The 17,386-nt window shown below is 46.1% G+C and overlaps 2 protein-coding genes across 6 annotated transcripts in view; both read left to right on the forward strand.

The window, feature by feature from the left end:
• Window positions 1-17,386, forward strand: part of LOC143764734 (epsin-1-like) — a 183,614-nt gene that overhangs the window by 52,093 nt on the left and 114,135 nt on the right. For all 5 annotated transcript variants that reach the window (XM_077250627.1, XM_077250628.1, XM_077250630.1 and 2 more), the window contains exon 2: window positions 14,713-14,945. The gene's annotated coding sequence lies outside the window, so the exon portion shown is untranslated. The remainder of the gene's footprint in view (window positions 1-14,712; window positions 14,946-17,386) is intronic.
• On the forward strand, window positions 2,273-3,004 carry LOC143768908 (uncharacterized). The gene is made up of 2 exons (XM_077257521.1): window positions 2,273-2,774; window positions 2,881-3,004. The coding sequence occupies exons 1-2, from the start codon at window positions 2,439-2,441 to the stop codon at window positions 2,938-2,940; spliced, it is 396 nt and encodes a 131-aa protein (XP_077113636.1). The 5' UTR covers window positions 2,273-2,438; the 3' UTR covers window positions 2,941-3,004.

A 17,386-nucleotide genomic window follows, 5' to 3' on the forward strand; every position in this document is an offset into this window, starting at 1 on the left:
TGTGGAAACATAGTAAGAACGCCTTTTTTATCTGCAGGTTTTCCTCATCTCAGTCAAGTGTATTCAGAAAATCTGCAAATAAAATGTTTACCGCAAGGGAAAAGGACATATTGCAGATTTCAAAATTGTACTGAAAATCTGTTTCCATAACTTAAAAAAAGCACAGTGGGCGTGAGATTTCTGTAGATGACATCCACTCTGGGGGCAATGTAAATCGCTGCATGTTTTGCACACAGAAATACTCATTGGAAAAACCACGGCAAACACTCCTCATGGGACCATGGTCTAAGGCAGGCTTCACACTAGCGTTCGGCAGGGCTGCGGATGACAGCCGTCTTCCTCCATGAAGCCCCGCCCACTGTCGCACCTCGTCCTTCAGCTCCGCCTATGTCTGAATGCGTCCTGCGTACCCTATCTTTAACATTGGGTACACAGGCCATGCGGATATATGCGGATGCCTATAGTGTTAAAGATAGGGTACGCAGGACGCATGCAGACGTAGGCGGAGCTGAACGAAGAGGCGTGGCAGTGGGTGGGGCTTCACGGGGGAAGAAAGCTGTCATCCGCAGCCCTGCCGAGCGCTAGTGTGAAGCCTGCCTAGGTCGGTAATGCTTCAGCAGTAGTTGGGACACTGTGGGACCAGCTCATTAATCTGTTTACTCCAAAACTCTGCTGCAAAACCACTTATGTCACTATTTCTGCACAACTGGGAAGTTGCACACAAATCTTGTGACAATTGGCGTTTACATACCATTCTCAGCCAGCTTGACCAATACGGGAGTAGCAATGGTGGGAGATGGCTACACCCACTCATAAAGGTCATGAATAGTTCCACCACTTACTCCAGCCTGAGATTGGAGTACATTTCTGCCGGAGGCACACATCATTAAAGAGGCCCCCAATTTATTAAGGGGAATGTGCCTAGGCCGGGGTCAGTCTTGCGAGTGCAATGCGGGAAACACACAATACTCTGGACCGGAGCGTTCAGCTACATAGAAATACATGCAGCCGCACGCTCCAGTCCCGAGTGCTGGCGGCAGTGCCGGGTATTGATGTGAGTTTCTTGCATTGCACTCGCAAGATTGACCCCGGCCTTAGGCTCATAATACTCCAGCACCTTCATTAAGAAAAGCATGCACAATGCCAGCCTTAAAGGGAACCTGTCACCCCATTTTTTCGGTATGAGATAAAAATACCGTTAAATAGGGCCTGAGCTGTGCATTACAATAGTGTATTTTGTGGACCCCGATTCCCCACCTATGCTGCCGAAATACAATACCGAAGTAGTCGTTTTCGCCTGTCAATCAGGCTGGTCTGGTCAAAAGGGTGTGGTGTCCTCCCCCAGATCTTGCGTAGTGTTCCGTTGGTGGCGTAGTGGTGTGCGCATGCCCAAGGTCCCGAATCCTCTGCCAGGTGTGTGAAAACAACAGCGATGTCCGTTATTCCATTGGTGGTCGGTGGGCGCGGCCATCTTGCTTTGGCCGCAGAATCGGCGCTCTGCTGGCCGCGGCTTCAGGAAAATGGCCGCGGGCATCCGCGCGTGCGCAGATGGCTATCGCGGCGGCCATTTTCGTGAAGCCGAGATGCGAATTTTGCTTCACGAAAATGGCCGCCGCGATAGCCATCTGCGCACGCGCGGATGCCCGCGGCCATTTTCCTGAAGCCGCGGCCAGCAGAGCGCCGATTCTGCGGCCAAAGCAAGATGGCCGCGCCCACCGACCACCAATGGAATAACGGACATCGCTGTTGTTTTCACACACCTGGCAGAGGATTCGGGACCTTGGGCATGCGCACACCACTACGCCACCAACGGAACACTACGCAAGATCTGGGGGAGGACACCACACCCTTTTGACCTGACCAGCCTGATTGACAGGCGAAAACGACTACTTCGGTAACGTATTTCGGCAGCATAGGTGGGGAATCGGGGTCCACAAAATACACTATTGTAATGCACAGCTCAGGCCCTATTTAACAGTATTTTTATCTCATACCGAAAAAACGGGGTGACAGGTTCCCTTTAAAAGGAATCTGTCACCACAAAATTGGCCTATAAACTAAGGCCACCGGCATCAGGGGCTTACAGTTGTGGCCAAAAGTATTGACACCCCTGCAATTCTGTCAGATAATACTCAGTTTCTTCCTGAAAATGATTGCAAACACATTCTTTGTTATTATCTTCATTTAATTTGTCTTAAATGAAAAAACACAAAAAGAATTGTCCTAAAGCCAAATTGGATATAATTCCACACCAAACATAAAAAATGGGGTGGACAAATCATGTGATGCTTCTCTAATTTGTGTAATTAACAGCACCTGTAACTTACCTGTGGCACCTAACAGGTGTTGGCAATAACTAAATCACACTTACAGCCAGTTGACATGGATTAAAGTTGACTCAACCTCTGTCCTGTGTCCTTGTGTGTACCACATTGAGCATGGAGAAAAGAAAGAAGACCAAAGAACTGTCTGAGGACTTGAGAAACCAAATTGTGAGGAAGCATGAGCAATCTCAAGGCTACAAGTCCATCTCCAAAGACCTGAATGTTCCTGTGTCTACCGTGCGCAGTGTCATCAAGAAGTTTAAAGCCCATGGCACTGTGGCTAACCTCCCTAGATGTGGACGGAAAAGAAAAATTGACAAGAGATTTCAACGCAAGATTGTGCGGATGTTGGATAAAGAACCTCGACTAACGTCCAAACAAGTTCAAGCTGCCCTGCAGTCCGAGGGTACAACAGTGCCCCCGATGTATCCTGAAAGATACGAAAAACAGGTTAGATTATACTCACCCAGGGGCGGTCCCGCTGCGGTCCGATGGGCGTCGCGGTCCTACCCGGGGCCTCCCATCTTCTTACGATGACGTCCTCTTCCCTCAACAGGGCAGACAAAGTACGCCTGCGCCGGAGCTGCGACAGGAAGAAAAGAGGACATCATCTTAAGAAGATAGGAGGCCCTGGACCGCACCGCGACGCCCATCGGACCGGACCACATCGGGACCGCCCCTGGGTGAGTATAATCTACCTGTTTTTCTTATCTTTCAGGATATATCAGGGGCTTATCTACAGCATTACAGAATAATCCCTGATGCTCGTGGCCTTAGTTCATAGGACAATTTTGGGATGGCAGATTCCCTTTAATGACTCGGCCCCTATGTATGCCCCCTTTAGTGAAGGTAGCTTGCCTTTGTGGTGTTCTGTAGCCGGTTATTATAGGCACCAGCTGATCTTTGCTATAAATTCTGTGTATCTGTTGAAAATTAAGTAATGTTCCTGTGTGTAGAAGTGGCAGAGGTGGTGCAGATTTACATTGATTCAAGAAGTACAAAAAAATCAGTTTTGCGACATTTTCCTTTATGGTGTGAAGTTATTTCATTACAAAGGTGTTGTATTAATTTTTGGTTGGTGTAGGTAGTCTTTGTGTGGCCCAGGGTATGAGCCCTCATTGAGATGTCCACCTAAGGCTACTTTCACACTAGCGTCGTGCACTGCATGTCGCTATGCGTCGTTTTGTAGAAAAAACGCATCTTGCAGGATGCGTTTTTTCTCCATTGACTTGCATTAGCAACGCAGTGCGACGCATGCCCTCAACAGGGCAGACAAAGTACGCCTGCGCCGGAGCAGCGGCGTGAAAACCAGAAGAGGATGTCATGGAATGAAGATAGGAGGCGCTGTACCGGGCCTGAGACACCCATCGGAGCGGGACTGCCCCTGGGTGAGTATAATCTAACGTCTTTTTCTCCTCTTTCAGGTAACACCGGCGGCTTATCTACAGCATTACAGAATGCTGTAGATAAGCCCCTGATGACGGTGGGCTTACCTCACCATCGATTTTGGGGGTGACAGGTTCCCTTTAAGATTGAAGTGTAAATTCCCAGAAGATGGGGGAATTGGAGATCTGTCACATCTTCTCTAGATGGGGTGGTGTTGGAGAGGTGTAGTGTCCTTACAGATGACACACAAGGCAGCATCTCGTGCCCGATGTCCTATACATGTGTATGGTGTGTATATCTGTAGATGTGCTGTATTATACAGTATGAGATATTATCCTTCACGTTGTAGATCAGAATGTTCCTGGCAGCTGAAGTGTTCAGTCTCCGGGCGCAGGCCCTCGGCTCCTCAGTGATTCATGGTGTTCTTCATTTATCGTAGGAGGCACATTATCTCTCGTTTGCTTCTGCTTTAGAGATGTTGGTGACTACAGTCTCTGCAGCACGTTCAGTCACAGCGAGTCAACATCAGAATGCGCCAATTGTGCCTTGGGATTTCCGTGCACATCTGTAGGGTCACGTCAATCATGACCATCTATGGGGTTTCTCGCTACGTGGACATGCTATTAGCTGTTCTCCGACCCTGAGGCCATATTGAAACTCAAATGCCCAAATAGCCTGAAAGGTCATAAGATAGAATGGTGAACACATGGAGGGATGGTAAAAGTTCCTGAGATCGAGGACGGCCTACCTGTCTCCACCTCACACACATACATACATACATACATACATACATACATACATACATACATACATACATACATACATACATACATACATGTTCAGATCAGCTGGTGTACGTGTTTTCTTTTATGAAGAGAGCCAGGTCAGCCTATCCACTGGGCTGCAAAAGGTTTGAAACCGCCTGATCCGTCTTTCTCTCTCCTCATTGTCAGTAGGCCTTCACTGCCCCGATATGCGTGGGCACCAGCCAAATGGTCTGCGCTTTTATATTACATCATCTGTTAAGGGAGTGTGGAGGCCCGCACCCATTAGCTGGTTAGCCAGGCCCACCGGCATTGTGACCAATGTGTATGTGGACCTTTAAGGAGGCTTTTCCCTACTTCACAAGGTTTTCTGAATGGGCCTAGGCTGGGGCTATATTAGAAAAACCTGCTCTATCCACCTCCCAGGCCAGAGCCGCTTTTCCGCAGGAGCTGCTGTGTCCCCCGCCAGTCATGCAGCAGTGTTACGTGAAGGCAGCAGCTGATCAGTGGCCGGTGATTGTCTGCAGCAGTCATGGCACCCTCACTGTATACCAGTGGCTCAGTAGAGGTACCAAAGCTGAGTATAGCATTTTTCTCTTTATTACTCCACCCTTGACCTCTTCAGAAACACTTTTAGTAGGGGAAACCTTGTTGTTTAAGAATGAGAGGTCTAAGGAGATAATCTACATGAGCTCACACTGACAGAAGGAGGAAAGGAAGCATTTTTATAGCACGTGTACCTCTATAACTGGGCAGACATTGTCATGGAGATCCTCCCGTCAGCCCACAGAAGCTGCAGCACACACTTGGCATCTGAATACTGGAAACATTGCATTACTAGATTGGTCTGCATGCAGCCAGCCAAAAACCGCTTATTAGGAAACGTCAGATTGTGCAAACGGAATTACACAGAATAGCAGAGGAGATGACACAGCAAAATCAGAAGATGGAAATGAGTGGCCGATGTTCAAGCAGCTCACACCAGGATGAGGGGTGTGCAATGGACATGACACCAGGATGAGGGGTCTGCAATGGACATGGCACCAGGATGAGGGGTCTGCAATGGACATGGCACCAGGATGAAGGGTCTGCAATGGACATGGCACCAGGATGAAGGGTCTGCAATGGACATGGCACCAGGATGAGGGGTCTGCAATGGACATGGCACCAGGATGAGGGGTCTGCAATGGACATGGCACCAGCATGAGGGGTCTGCAATGGACATGACACCAGGATGAAGGGTCTGCAATGGACATGGCACCAGGATGAAGGGTCTGCAATGGACATGGCACCAGGATGAGGGGTCTGCAATGGACATGGCACCAGGATGAGGGGTCTGCAATGGACATGGCACCAGGATGAGGGGTCTGTAATGGACATGGCACCAGGATGAAGGGTCTGCAATGGACATGGCACCAGGATGAGGGGTCTGCAATGGACATGGCACCAGGATGAGGGGTCTGCAATGGACATGGCACCAGGATGAAGGGTCTGCAATGGACATGGCACCAGGATGAGGGGTCTGCAATGGACATGGCACCAGGATGAAGGGTCTGCAATGGACCTGGCACCAGGATGAAGGGTCTGCAATGGACATGGCACCAGCATGAGGGGTCTGCAATGGACATGGCACCAGGATGAGGGGTCTGCAATGGACATGGCACCAGGATGAAGGGTCTGCAATGGACATGGCACCAGGATGAAGGGTCTGCAATGGACATGGCACCAGGATGAAGGGTCTGCAATGGACATGGCACCAGGATGAGGGGTCTGCAATGGACATGGCACCAGGATGAGGGGTCTGCAATGGACATGGCACCAGGATGAGGGGTCTGCAATGGACATGGCACCAGCATGAGGGGTCTGCAATGGACATGGCACCAGGATGAAGGGTCTGCAATGGACATGGCACCAGGGTGAAGGGTCTGCAATGGACATGGAGAAAATAATCTTTATTCTCCCCATCATTCGGTATTCAGTCATGGAGGCGGCGCTGGTTCAGTCACCACTCTGAGTATACAGAGCGGCGCTGTACCTGCTCCCCCAGCCCTGATTGACAGCCGGCCTCCATGTAGGGCCAGTGTCGGCCGGTGGTGCGGGTACTGAACTCATGGTGCCCCATGACTGAATACTGGCTTGGAGAATAAAGATCATTTTCGCCCCACTGCATTGAGCTGCGTGCAGGCACCGGACAGCATAATGCTGTTGACCTGCAGATTGACCGCATATCTGTAGGTTAACAGCGTTATTTATGGTGACCGATTCCCTTTACAGAGAGTCTGTCATCAGGTTTTGTCATCTAATCTCAGAGCAGCATAATTTATAGACAGAGATCCTAATTCCAGCAATGTGTCACTTACTTGGCTGCTTGCTGTAGGTTTGATAATATCCAGTGTTTTATCAGCAGCAGATTATTAGCAGACTAGTAAATCTTCTGCCATGTAGTCCTCCATATTCATCAGCTCTGTATAATCCTGCTCCCACCACTGATTGGCAGCTGTGTACTTTGTGCATAGGCAGAAAGCAGCCAATCAGTGGTGTGGGCAGGTTTATACAGCGCTCCGCATTCAGAGCTGCGAGATCTGCAGCAGATAAAACTGATTTGATCAAAACTGAAGCAAGTAAGTGACTCATCTCTGGAATCAGCCTCTCTGCCTCCACATCATGCTTCCCTCAGATGGGGTAGCAAAAATCTGGTGATGACTCCCTTTGGTCAGGTTCACATTGCGTTAACAGCAGCCCGTTCAACACATACGTTAACGGGCTGCTGTTAACGCAAGTGCCGACATGTCATATCGCTAGCACAGATAGAGCAGTGACAGACCCGGAAACACTGCAGCTCGCGTCCCAGGGTCCGTCACTCAATGACTCACATCCATAATTGCTGCATCATTTCATTATCATCGTATTATACAGCAAAGATACGGCTCTCATAGGGTTAGTACGTCTCAATAGGAAAGAGATAAAAATGAGGTTTGCAGCCTCTCCATAATTTCCATGATCAGACTGGCGGCTCTGAACGACCAGCGAGCCACTACTTGGCTGCGGCAGACTCCTCTTAATGTGCGCCCTCAATGATCTAGGACAGGGAGGATAGGCTGCTAGTATGTTGGCAGCGAGGTTCCTGTTTACACAGGATGATGTGCGGGTGAGAGTCATGGTCCTTTGTGCTGGTTTGTTGGGTGAGTAGCAGCCAGTTTAGCCTGCAAGATTGCCATGAACTAGCCGAAATCTTAACATCCCATCCACTATGCTGTAACATCGGGACGCTGCATAAGTGCGCAGCGTCCACTGATCGTCTGCACCTACCCTGACTCTTAGGCCATGTTCACACTTTGCGGTTTTTACCGCGGATCCGCGGCGATTTTGATGCTGCGGGTCTGCAGCAGTTTCCATAGCGTTTCCATTTACATGTAAACCCTATGGAAACCGCAAACCGCTGTGCACATGCTGCGGGAAAAACCGTGCAGAAACGCAGCGGTTTAAAACCCGCAGCATGTCACTTCTTTGTGCAGAATCGCTGCGATTCTGCACCCATAGGAATGCATTGAACCGCTTACTTCCCGCATGGGGCTGTGCCCACGTTGCGGGAAGTAAGCGGATAATGTGCGGGTGGTACCCGGGGTGGAGGAGAGGAGACTCTCCTCCAGGCCCTGGGAACCATATTTCGGGTAAAAAAAAGAATAAAAATAAAAAATCATGTTATACTCACCTCTCAGCGCTGCACGCGGCCGGTCAGAGTTGCTGTGCGAACAGGACCTGCGGTGACGTTGCGGTCACATGACTGTGACGTCGCGGTCACATGACCGTGACGTCACGAAGGGTCCTACTCGCACATCATCTTTGGAACCGGACCGCCGGGTGCAGCGCCGAGGAGATCCGGACATCAGAGGGTGAGTATAACCAATTTTTATTATTTTTAACATTACTATTGATGCTGCATATGCAGCATCAATAGTATAGGCGGAAACCCGCAGCGGAAACCGCGGAACAAACCACGATAAATCTGCAGGGATAACCACAGCGGTTTTGCCCTGCAGATTTATCAAATCCGCTGCGGGAGAACCCGCAGAGGTCACCCGCAAAGTGTGAACATGGCCTTATGCTGACCTTTTCTGAGACTTATCTCCTGGTGATAGTGGTGTATCCTTTACAGGTGTTTCCATAAAATCACCCTGTAATAGGCCCCACGCTGGCCGAGGGCTGCCTCCCTGTATTCATGAGTTGCTACGGTCCTCCCTGCACATAGGGGGAGCTGTGAGTCAGTGAGCAGGGAGGGCACCTCACACTGCACCTAATCATCATTGAAACAATTGCATGGAGTCCAGATCGTGACACAAGACCATAAATTGGGGATCTGCCACTGGTCGGATTGGACAGTATATCTGTACCTATTTTGTGTACCCTTAAACATTACAACTGGCAGAATAAGGGATCATTTTAGTATGCTAGTTTATATACAGCCAACATACGCCTTGGCGCTTTATACACATTGCCCGCATTGGGGCTCACAGTCTATATTCCCTGTCAGTATGTCTTTGGAGTGTGGGAGGAAACCTACCGAGGACACAGACTACTTAGATATGGAAAAATAAGCCCAAGATGGAGGGTAAATCTCTAAATTTCTCCACCATGCTCTGCACCACAGTGGGGAGAGCTTACAGGGGAGAAATGTATCAACAAAATATACTTAAGACACTCCTAGCAAGCTGGATCCATAACAAGAAAGAACAATGGAGTACATGTCCATAGATAAATAAATCACGATTTTATTAGATCACAAGGTCACAAAATTAAGATATATATGTCAATAAATACACAAATACAACTCATTCAGATAGAGAGAAACCGGGTAGCACAGACCAAGAACTAGTGTGGATCACAAAAGACGTCATATACCGCCATAAAGTGCACAGTGCAGATGTAAGAGGGCATTAAACCGGGGGTATAGTAAAAAAGTAAGGGACAGTTGATGAGCCCTGTACACAGGCTCAAAAGTGTCATAAACGTCACAAATTACCCTCCAAGTTCTTACCCATATATTGGTGTCAGAAAGGGATCCACACCGTTGCCCCAACGTGCGTTTCGCGTCGGCTTCGTCAGGGAGCGGTCAGGGTTGCCGGGTGCTACCCGGTTTCTCTCTATCTGAATGAGTTGTATTTGTGTATTTATTGACTTATATATATTTGAATTTTGTGACCTTGTGATCTAATAAAATCGTGATTTATTTATCTATGGACATGTACTCCATTGTTCTTTCTTGTTATGGATCCTACTTACAGATATGGTCTTTGGTGGAATTGGATTCGGGCTGCAAACTTCACCGCTGCAAAGCAAAACCCCAAAGCCACCGTGCTTTCACCCTATTTATCTCATCACCAAAGATGGGTGAGCCCGTGGCTGTGTGACAGCGCGAGAAACACCCGCTCTGATCGGCGGCAGATCTGACATTCAGTAACAAAAATTAGTCAGTCACAGGTGTCACTGATGAGTACTACTCTCATCATCCTGCACCTGGTCTCGCTGATAACCTTGAGAGCAGGTGTATGATAGGAGGATTCACCAGGCGGCGCCTGTGCAATGAAATAAATAAAAAAAGTGTCTTCTATTTTTGGTTACCAACGCAGAAAAAAATGACAGCTGCAGGCTGCAACCCTCAGCTGTCACTGGTTATCAAGAATAGAGGTGTGCCCACCCTGTTTTTTAATTTTTTTTGATTAATTTTAAAAAAAAAAACACTGTTGGGTCTTCCCCATTTTTGACAACCAGCCAAGTTAAAGCAGACAGCTGGGGTCTGGTCTTCTCAGACTGGTAAGGGGCCATGTATATTGTCCCCCAGCCTAAAAATATCAGCCCGCAGCCACCCCAGAAAAGGCGCATCTATTAGATGCGCTAATTCTGGTGCTTTGCCTGGCTCTGCCCACTTGCCCTGGTGTGGTGGCAACTGGCAAGTGGGATTCATATTTGTGGGGTTGATGTCACCTCGGTAGTGTCAGCTGACATGAAACCAACAGGTTAGTATTGATGAAGCATCAATAAGACGACCCATTACTAACCCATAGTCAGATTGTAAAAAATACAAAGCCAGAATAAAGTTCTTTAATTGAAGGAAAGACACAGACTCCGTTATTTTAAATAAATACTCCCCGTAGATCCTTTTCCCATTTATTACTATAAAATAAAAAAATAATAAACCACTCTATTCCTCACCAGTCACTGAGAATCCCTATGTGATGCTGTCCCACAAAGAACTCGAGCTCCGCTACATCTGGGTGGTTGGTTGAGCGGTGGCATGATGTGACCGCTCTGTAAGCCAGCCAGGACACGCGGAGACAGGAGCGTTACGCCTCTGCAGCGTGTGGCTCTGACGGGAGACTGGTCACGGTGCTCGTGGCTAATGAACCACGGTCACATCACTGACGTCACCGCGTTCTCACGCAGCAAAACGTCCCCATTATTAACCCCGTAGTCAGATTGTAATAAAGACACAGTAAGAATAAAGTCCTTTATTTAAAATAAACAGACTCCTTTATTTGAAATAAAATCTCACCACCCTCTTTTACCCAATCATTAGGCTATGTGCACACGTTCAGGTTTTTTTGCGTTTTTTCGCGATAAAAACGCTATAAAAACTCATTAAAAACGCATACATTATGCATCCTATCATTTAGAATGCATTCTGCATGTTTTGTGCACATGGTGCGTTATTTCCCGTGAAAAAAACGCATTGTGGTTAAAAAAAAGCAGCATGTTCATGCAATTCTATGCATTTGGAAAAAACGCGTCAAAAACGCGGAAAAAAACGCATGCAGATTTCTGGCAGAAATGTCCGGTTTTTGTCAGGAAAATTTCTGCTAGAAATCCTGACGTGTGCACATAGCCTTACTGCAAAATAAAAAATAATAAAACGCCGTACTCCTCACCTGTCCGAGAAGGTAATCCATATCTGTTCCTTGACGATGCGGATGGTTTGGAGAGCAGTTACATCTGGCGGCAGCTTGGCAGGACACCTGTCTAGGTGTCCTGCCAAGCTGCCCATGGTTCGGGTGTCACACACCTGTTAGGAGGGACCATGTGCTTTCCCTTTAAGGAGGTTCATGTGCATCAGATTAATTTCACACATTTGAGTCCGAACAATCTATTCTATACATCTGCACGGGGCTGCTCCTGTGCATGACTTTCCACAAGATGATGAATGGGGTTAGTGGCCGACAATGTTTCAGGCTTGCTGCATGTCAATAGACTTTTTGGGGCTTTTACAAATGATAATTGCCTGAGTGCATGGAAAGAGGTCCAGGGTGTGCAGAAATGATCCAACGGGTGCAGCAAGCACTGGTCACTGGTCTAGGAGAATGCGTCCGTGCCCTTGTTCTCATACATAGAGCTGCTCTGACAATCATGTCTAACCACCGAATGTATTTGGATCCAGCATCAGCTGGTTTACATTTATCACTTCTACGTGTTTTTTTTTTTCCTACTTGTATTTATTGATTTTTTTTTTTTGTGGGGGGGGAGGGGGGTTTGACAAATTCTGCAAAATTGCACATGTGGTTCATGAAATTAGAAATGCTCTTAATTTTGGTCTTTAACTTCTACAACTTTTTGTTAAAAAAAAAAACCAAAAAAAAAAAAACCTACAGTTTATCAGGGCTCTAAATTTTGCCCCATTCCTGTAAGGTCTGAGTGATTTATAAGCCTATGGAAATTTATTGTTGTGGTTTTTCCCTCCTTTCTGTTGTTTTCTCTTCTCTTTTTTTAACGTTGTATTTTTCTTATTTGTTTTGTATTTAGTGATTTTATTATATTACATCTAAATATCCTGGTTGAAGAAGGACGCATCCTAATCTATCATGCTAATGATGACATCACACTTCGCTGCAACTGCGGAATTGGAATATTGCTTAAATTGCTTTTTTTTTTTTTTTTTTTGTTATAATGGGCATTGTACAGACTGTATAGTTGCGGTGTTGAATAATAGAATATAAATTATAAGTTTGTGGTAGGGTGCAAATTATCGGCTGCAGTGCGCGTGTGCTCACTTGCCTCCCCCCCTTCACCTCCAAAGTCCGGCCGCGGTGCGTCTGTGAGTGGCTGTTTGGTTGCTGGGGTTACCTGGCTGCCATTCACTGTTTTTCAGACGTGGGCCGGCCCTCGGGGCTGCGGGGCGGAGAGCGGTGGACACATGCGCCGATACAAGCAGTGGTGTAAATACCCGGTCACATGACTGTCATGTGACGCAGGTCCTACAGGATATAAGGTTAGGTGTTTTGAGGAAATGACACTTCCCCTTGAGAAAGCCGCTAGGATAGCAGCGAAACGTGCGTCGGGGGTGACGCTCAGTCCAGGGATCCTCATGTGGGTAAGATTGTGCTTGTGCTATGGGAGGTGGATTTTCTAACGCCGCATGGCTTGTTACTCTTGCTGCTCCTCCGGGCACTCTCCATGTTAGTCTCCATTGTGGATCAGGTTCTTGTATTGGCACCTTTTCTAACTTCATAGTTGCACAGGCTTATATGTATTGCTGCGGATATAGGGTGGTCATTGGGAACTGGGTCCACTTGGTAGGATTACATGGAGTTACCGCACATCTTCTCTTTGTACATTCCAATGGTTGGTTGTTAAAATGGGATATAATATGGATTCCTGGTACATTCATTTGGTGTCTTTTAAATGTGTGTGTTTTTAATTGTGTTTTTCAATAAAATTGTTACTTTTCTATATATACTCCCGTTGTCCTCCTCTTATATAGTTCCTATTGGGAGTTATACGCACAGGGGTGGGGACATTGTTCCTGACCACCTGTTTTACTATGAGTCTGGGTGTGGGTGGAATGTTTATCAGGGGGAACTAGAATACATTTGTGTTCAATATTTTGCGAATTTAAAAAAGTTTCAATTGATGAATCAACTAAAAAGATTGGAAATGCTAAAGCCCACCCACGATAGCGATCATGCAAAACAAAAGCAGGCCAACACCTATAAAATAGACTTAAAAAGGTGTAAATGAAAAACAATAAAAACTAGACAAAAAGGGGAGTAAATGCAGTACTGCATTGGACCTTATGTGGCTAATTCATTAACGTTGGTATCCTCTCTACATGGGTTGATAAGCTGCAGATAGCGGATTTTAGGCCGGCATAAATGATCGAATTACCACCGGACAGATGCATGTCCATGCTGATGTGTTCGCACCGGCCGACACTTCTGGACTATTCATTCACCAATTCTCAGCCCCTTTAATAAGGGATTGTTCTCATAGAAGGTATTTTCTATACCTGAAGTCCACGCAGGAAGAATAACAAGACTTTGCCTTCTGTGCACAGGAAAGGCCATTATTAGGAAAGGCTTCTTTCCTGGTATGTTCTAACAAGACAAAGTTCAAAGTGACTAGATAAGATAACATGGCGCTGACTGGTGTGAAGCGTCATTATTGAGTGCGGCCAGAACAGTGGGTGGGATCCTTGTGTCCTGTACAGCATATTGTCAGCAGCACACACGCCCTGTCCCCAGCGGTGGCGGAGCCCTGTCCCCAGCGGTGGCGGAGCCCTGTCCCCAGCAGTGGCGGAGCCCTGTCCCCAGCGGTGGCGGAGCCCTGTCCGGATTACTCCTGCACTGTTCATTGGCCCATGTTCACACGTTGAGGCTGAGCACAGTGTGATCGCAGCCTATTGAACGTTCGTTTGGGCGATTACCGGCCCTTGTCTAAGGGCTTTTGCCATTAATAGTCCTATTAGAAAGCCGTCTGTAATAATGTATATTTTGTCATGTTCAATAATTTATGCAGTGATATTTACAGAACAGTGAAGGGGCAGGTTTTATGCTTGAACATGTAGCTGTATGTTCACACCTACGTTATTTTTGGTGTATATAACCGCAGAAGTAATGAGTGCCCACTCCATCACACTGACAGACGGTGCCTACAGACCCACATGACTTCAGTGTGATCCCCCGGTTTCTGATATGGGGTCCTCCATTTCACCGGGCCATATTGTGCAGAATGCTGAGCCGTCTCGCTTAGTATGTTGGTCAGACCTGCAATGGAAGCGGCCCCTCGTCTGTAATCTGTGGGCAGTTGTGACCACCTCAGACGGTTTTGCCTTTTTCGTGTGACTTTCTGACCAGTGTGTGCCGTCTATGAATGATCCTGTTATGGGGTCTGCCGTCGTTCTTAGCTTGTGGGTTACACATGGTCACTCGGCATCACCACATTTATTGACAAGAGTCTTTTCTCTCTTTCAGACATTGAAACCTTGCAATCGCCACGAGGAGTTAACATTTATTCATAGCATTTAACTACTGAATTAAAGTTCTGGTGGAAGTTTGCAGTCTGCTTTCCAGCTGCCGTCTCCTTTATGATCTGTGGAGTAAGCGACGAGTGCACCCGGAAAGCACGGAAGAGTGCGGAGTCTAGATGGAGGCGTAAGATATTCTCATCCAGTGCTCAGCGGAAGATGCAGCCCTCCTCTACAGAGGTGAGTGCTCGCGGGTCACTGCCACCGGCGCTAACACTAATGTCACCTAATAAGTGTGATTTCATTATGTCAGCTGGATACCCTTAATAACAGAGCAGAAGCTGGCCATAGGGTACAATATTCAGTCTCCTCACCTGAGCAAAAGTACGCAGTGTGTGTATATGTATATGTGTGTGTGTATGTGTGTGTATATATATATATATATATATATATATATATATATATATATATATATATATATATATATATATATATATATATATATATATATATATTCGTGGTAATACTCCATATATCTGTGCATGTACATGGACAGTGACTAAAGAAAGTATTCACCCCCTTGGCTTTTTTTCGTGTTTTGCTACCATACAACCTGGAATTACACTGGGGTTTTTTTTTTTAGGATTTGCATCAGTTCATATACAGAACATGCCTACAACTGAGAACATTTTGTTTTCTTTTTATTGTGAAACAAACAATAAACAGGGCAAACTAACTGATTTTCTTGTCCCTGCTGCCAAAAACATCTCCACAGCATGATGCGGCCACCAACCATGTTGCACTCTGGGCATATTGTTCTTGGGGTGATGGGCATACATTTGAGGAGTCATCCACATGTCTTTTGGCAACCTCAAAACAAGCCTTACAATTTGTGTGTAAGTAAATGCTTTATTCTGTCTACTCTTTATTAAAGCCCATCTCTATGGAGTGTATGGCTTTTTGTGGTCAAATGGATAGGTCAGTCTCTCAGTGGAAACTCTGCAGTTCATTTAGGGCTACCTTTGGCCTCTGTGCTGCCTCTCTGATTAATGCCCTCCTTTCCCAGGCTGAGAGTTTTGATATGCATAGATCTGGCTTTGCTGCCGCACAGCGAGAAGGGAAATATTCCATATGGTGTGTGTGTGTATATATTCAGTGTGTATATGTATAGATTAGTACATATGGTATGTGTAGATCTGGCTTTGCTGTCGCACAGCGAGCAGGGTAATGTTCCATGTGATGTGTATGTATTTATATACAGTGTATATATGTATAGATTAGTACATATGGTATGCATAGATCTGGCGTTGCTGTTGTACAGTGAGCAGGGTAATGTTCCATGTGATGTGTGTGTATATACAGTGTATATATGTATAGATTTGTACACATGGTATGCATAGATCTGGCTTTGCTGTTGCACAGCGAGCAGGGTAGTGTTCCATGTGATGTGTGTGTGTGTGTATATACAGTTTATATATGTATAGATTTGTACACATGGTATGCATAGCTCTGGCGTTGCTGTTGTACAGCGAGCAGGGTAATGTTCCATGTGATGTGTGTGTATATATAGTGTATATACGTATAGATTTGTACACATGGTATGCATAGCTCTGGCGATGCTGTTGCATAGCGAGCAGGGTAATGTTCCATGTGATGTGTGTGTGTATATATACAGTGTATATATGTATAGATTTGTACACATGGTATGCATAGATTTGGCTTTGCTGTTGCACAGCGAGCAGGGTAGTGTTCCATGTGATGTGTGTGTGTGTGTGTGTGTGTGTATATACAGTTTATATATGTATAGATTTGTACATATGGTATGCATAGCTCTGGCGATGCTGTTGTACAGCGAGCAGGGTAATGTTCCATGTGATGTGTGTGTATATACAGTGTATATGTATAGATTTGTACACATGGTATGCATAGATCTGGCGTTGCTGTTGCACAGCGAGCAGGGTAATGTTCCATGTGATGTGTGTGTGTGTGTGTGTGTGTATATATACAGTGTATATATGTATAGATTTGTACACATGGTATGCATAGATCTGGCGTTGCTGTTGTACAGCGAGCAGGGTAATGTTCCATGTGATGTGTGTGTGTGTATACAGTGTGTGTGTGTATATATATATATATATATATATATATATATATATATATATATATATATATATATATATATATATATATATATATATATATATATATATATTGATTTGTACACATGGTATGCATAGCTCTGGCGATGCTGTTGCACAGCGAGCAGGGTAATGTTCCATGTGATGTGTGTGTATATAAAGTTTATATATGTATAGAATTGTACACATGGTATGCATAGCTCTGGCGATGCTGTTGCACAGCGAGCAGGGTAATGTTCCATGTGATGTGTGTGTATATACAGTGTACATAGGTATAGATTTGTACACATGGTATGCATAGCTCTGGCGTTGCTGTTGTACAGCGAGCAGGGTAATGTTCCATGTGATGTGTGTGTATATACAGTGTATATATGTATAGAATTGTACACATGGTATGCATAGCTCTGGCGATGCTGTTGCACAGTGAGCAGGGTAATGTTCCATGTGATGTGTATGTATATATACAGTGTATATATGTATAGATTTGTGTAGAAAAGCCGCGGAGACACCATCACATGTTTCTCAACGCAAGGAATGAATAGC

This window comes from Ranitomeya variabilis, chromosome 4 (assembly GCF_051348905.1).
Source record: "Ranitomeya variabilis isolate aRanVar5 chromosome 4, aRanVar5.hap1, whole genome shotgun sequence".
In the NCBI taxonomy this organism is placed as follows: Eukaryota; Metazoa; Chordata; class Amphibia; order Anura; family Dendrobatidae; genus Ranitomeya; species Ranitomeya variabilis.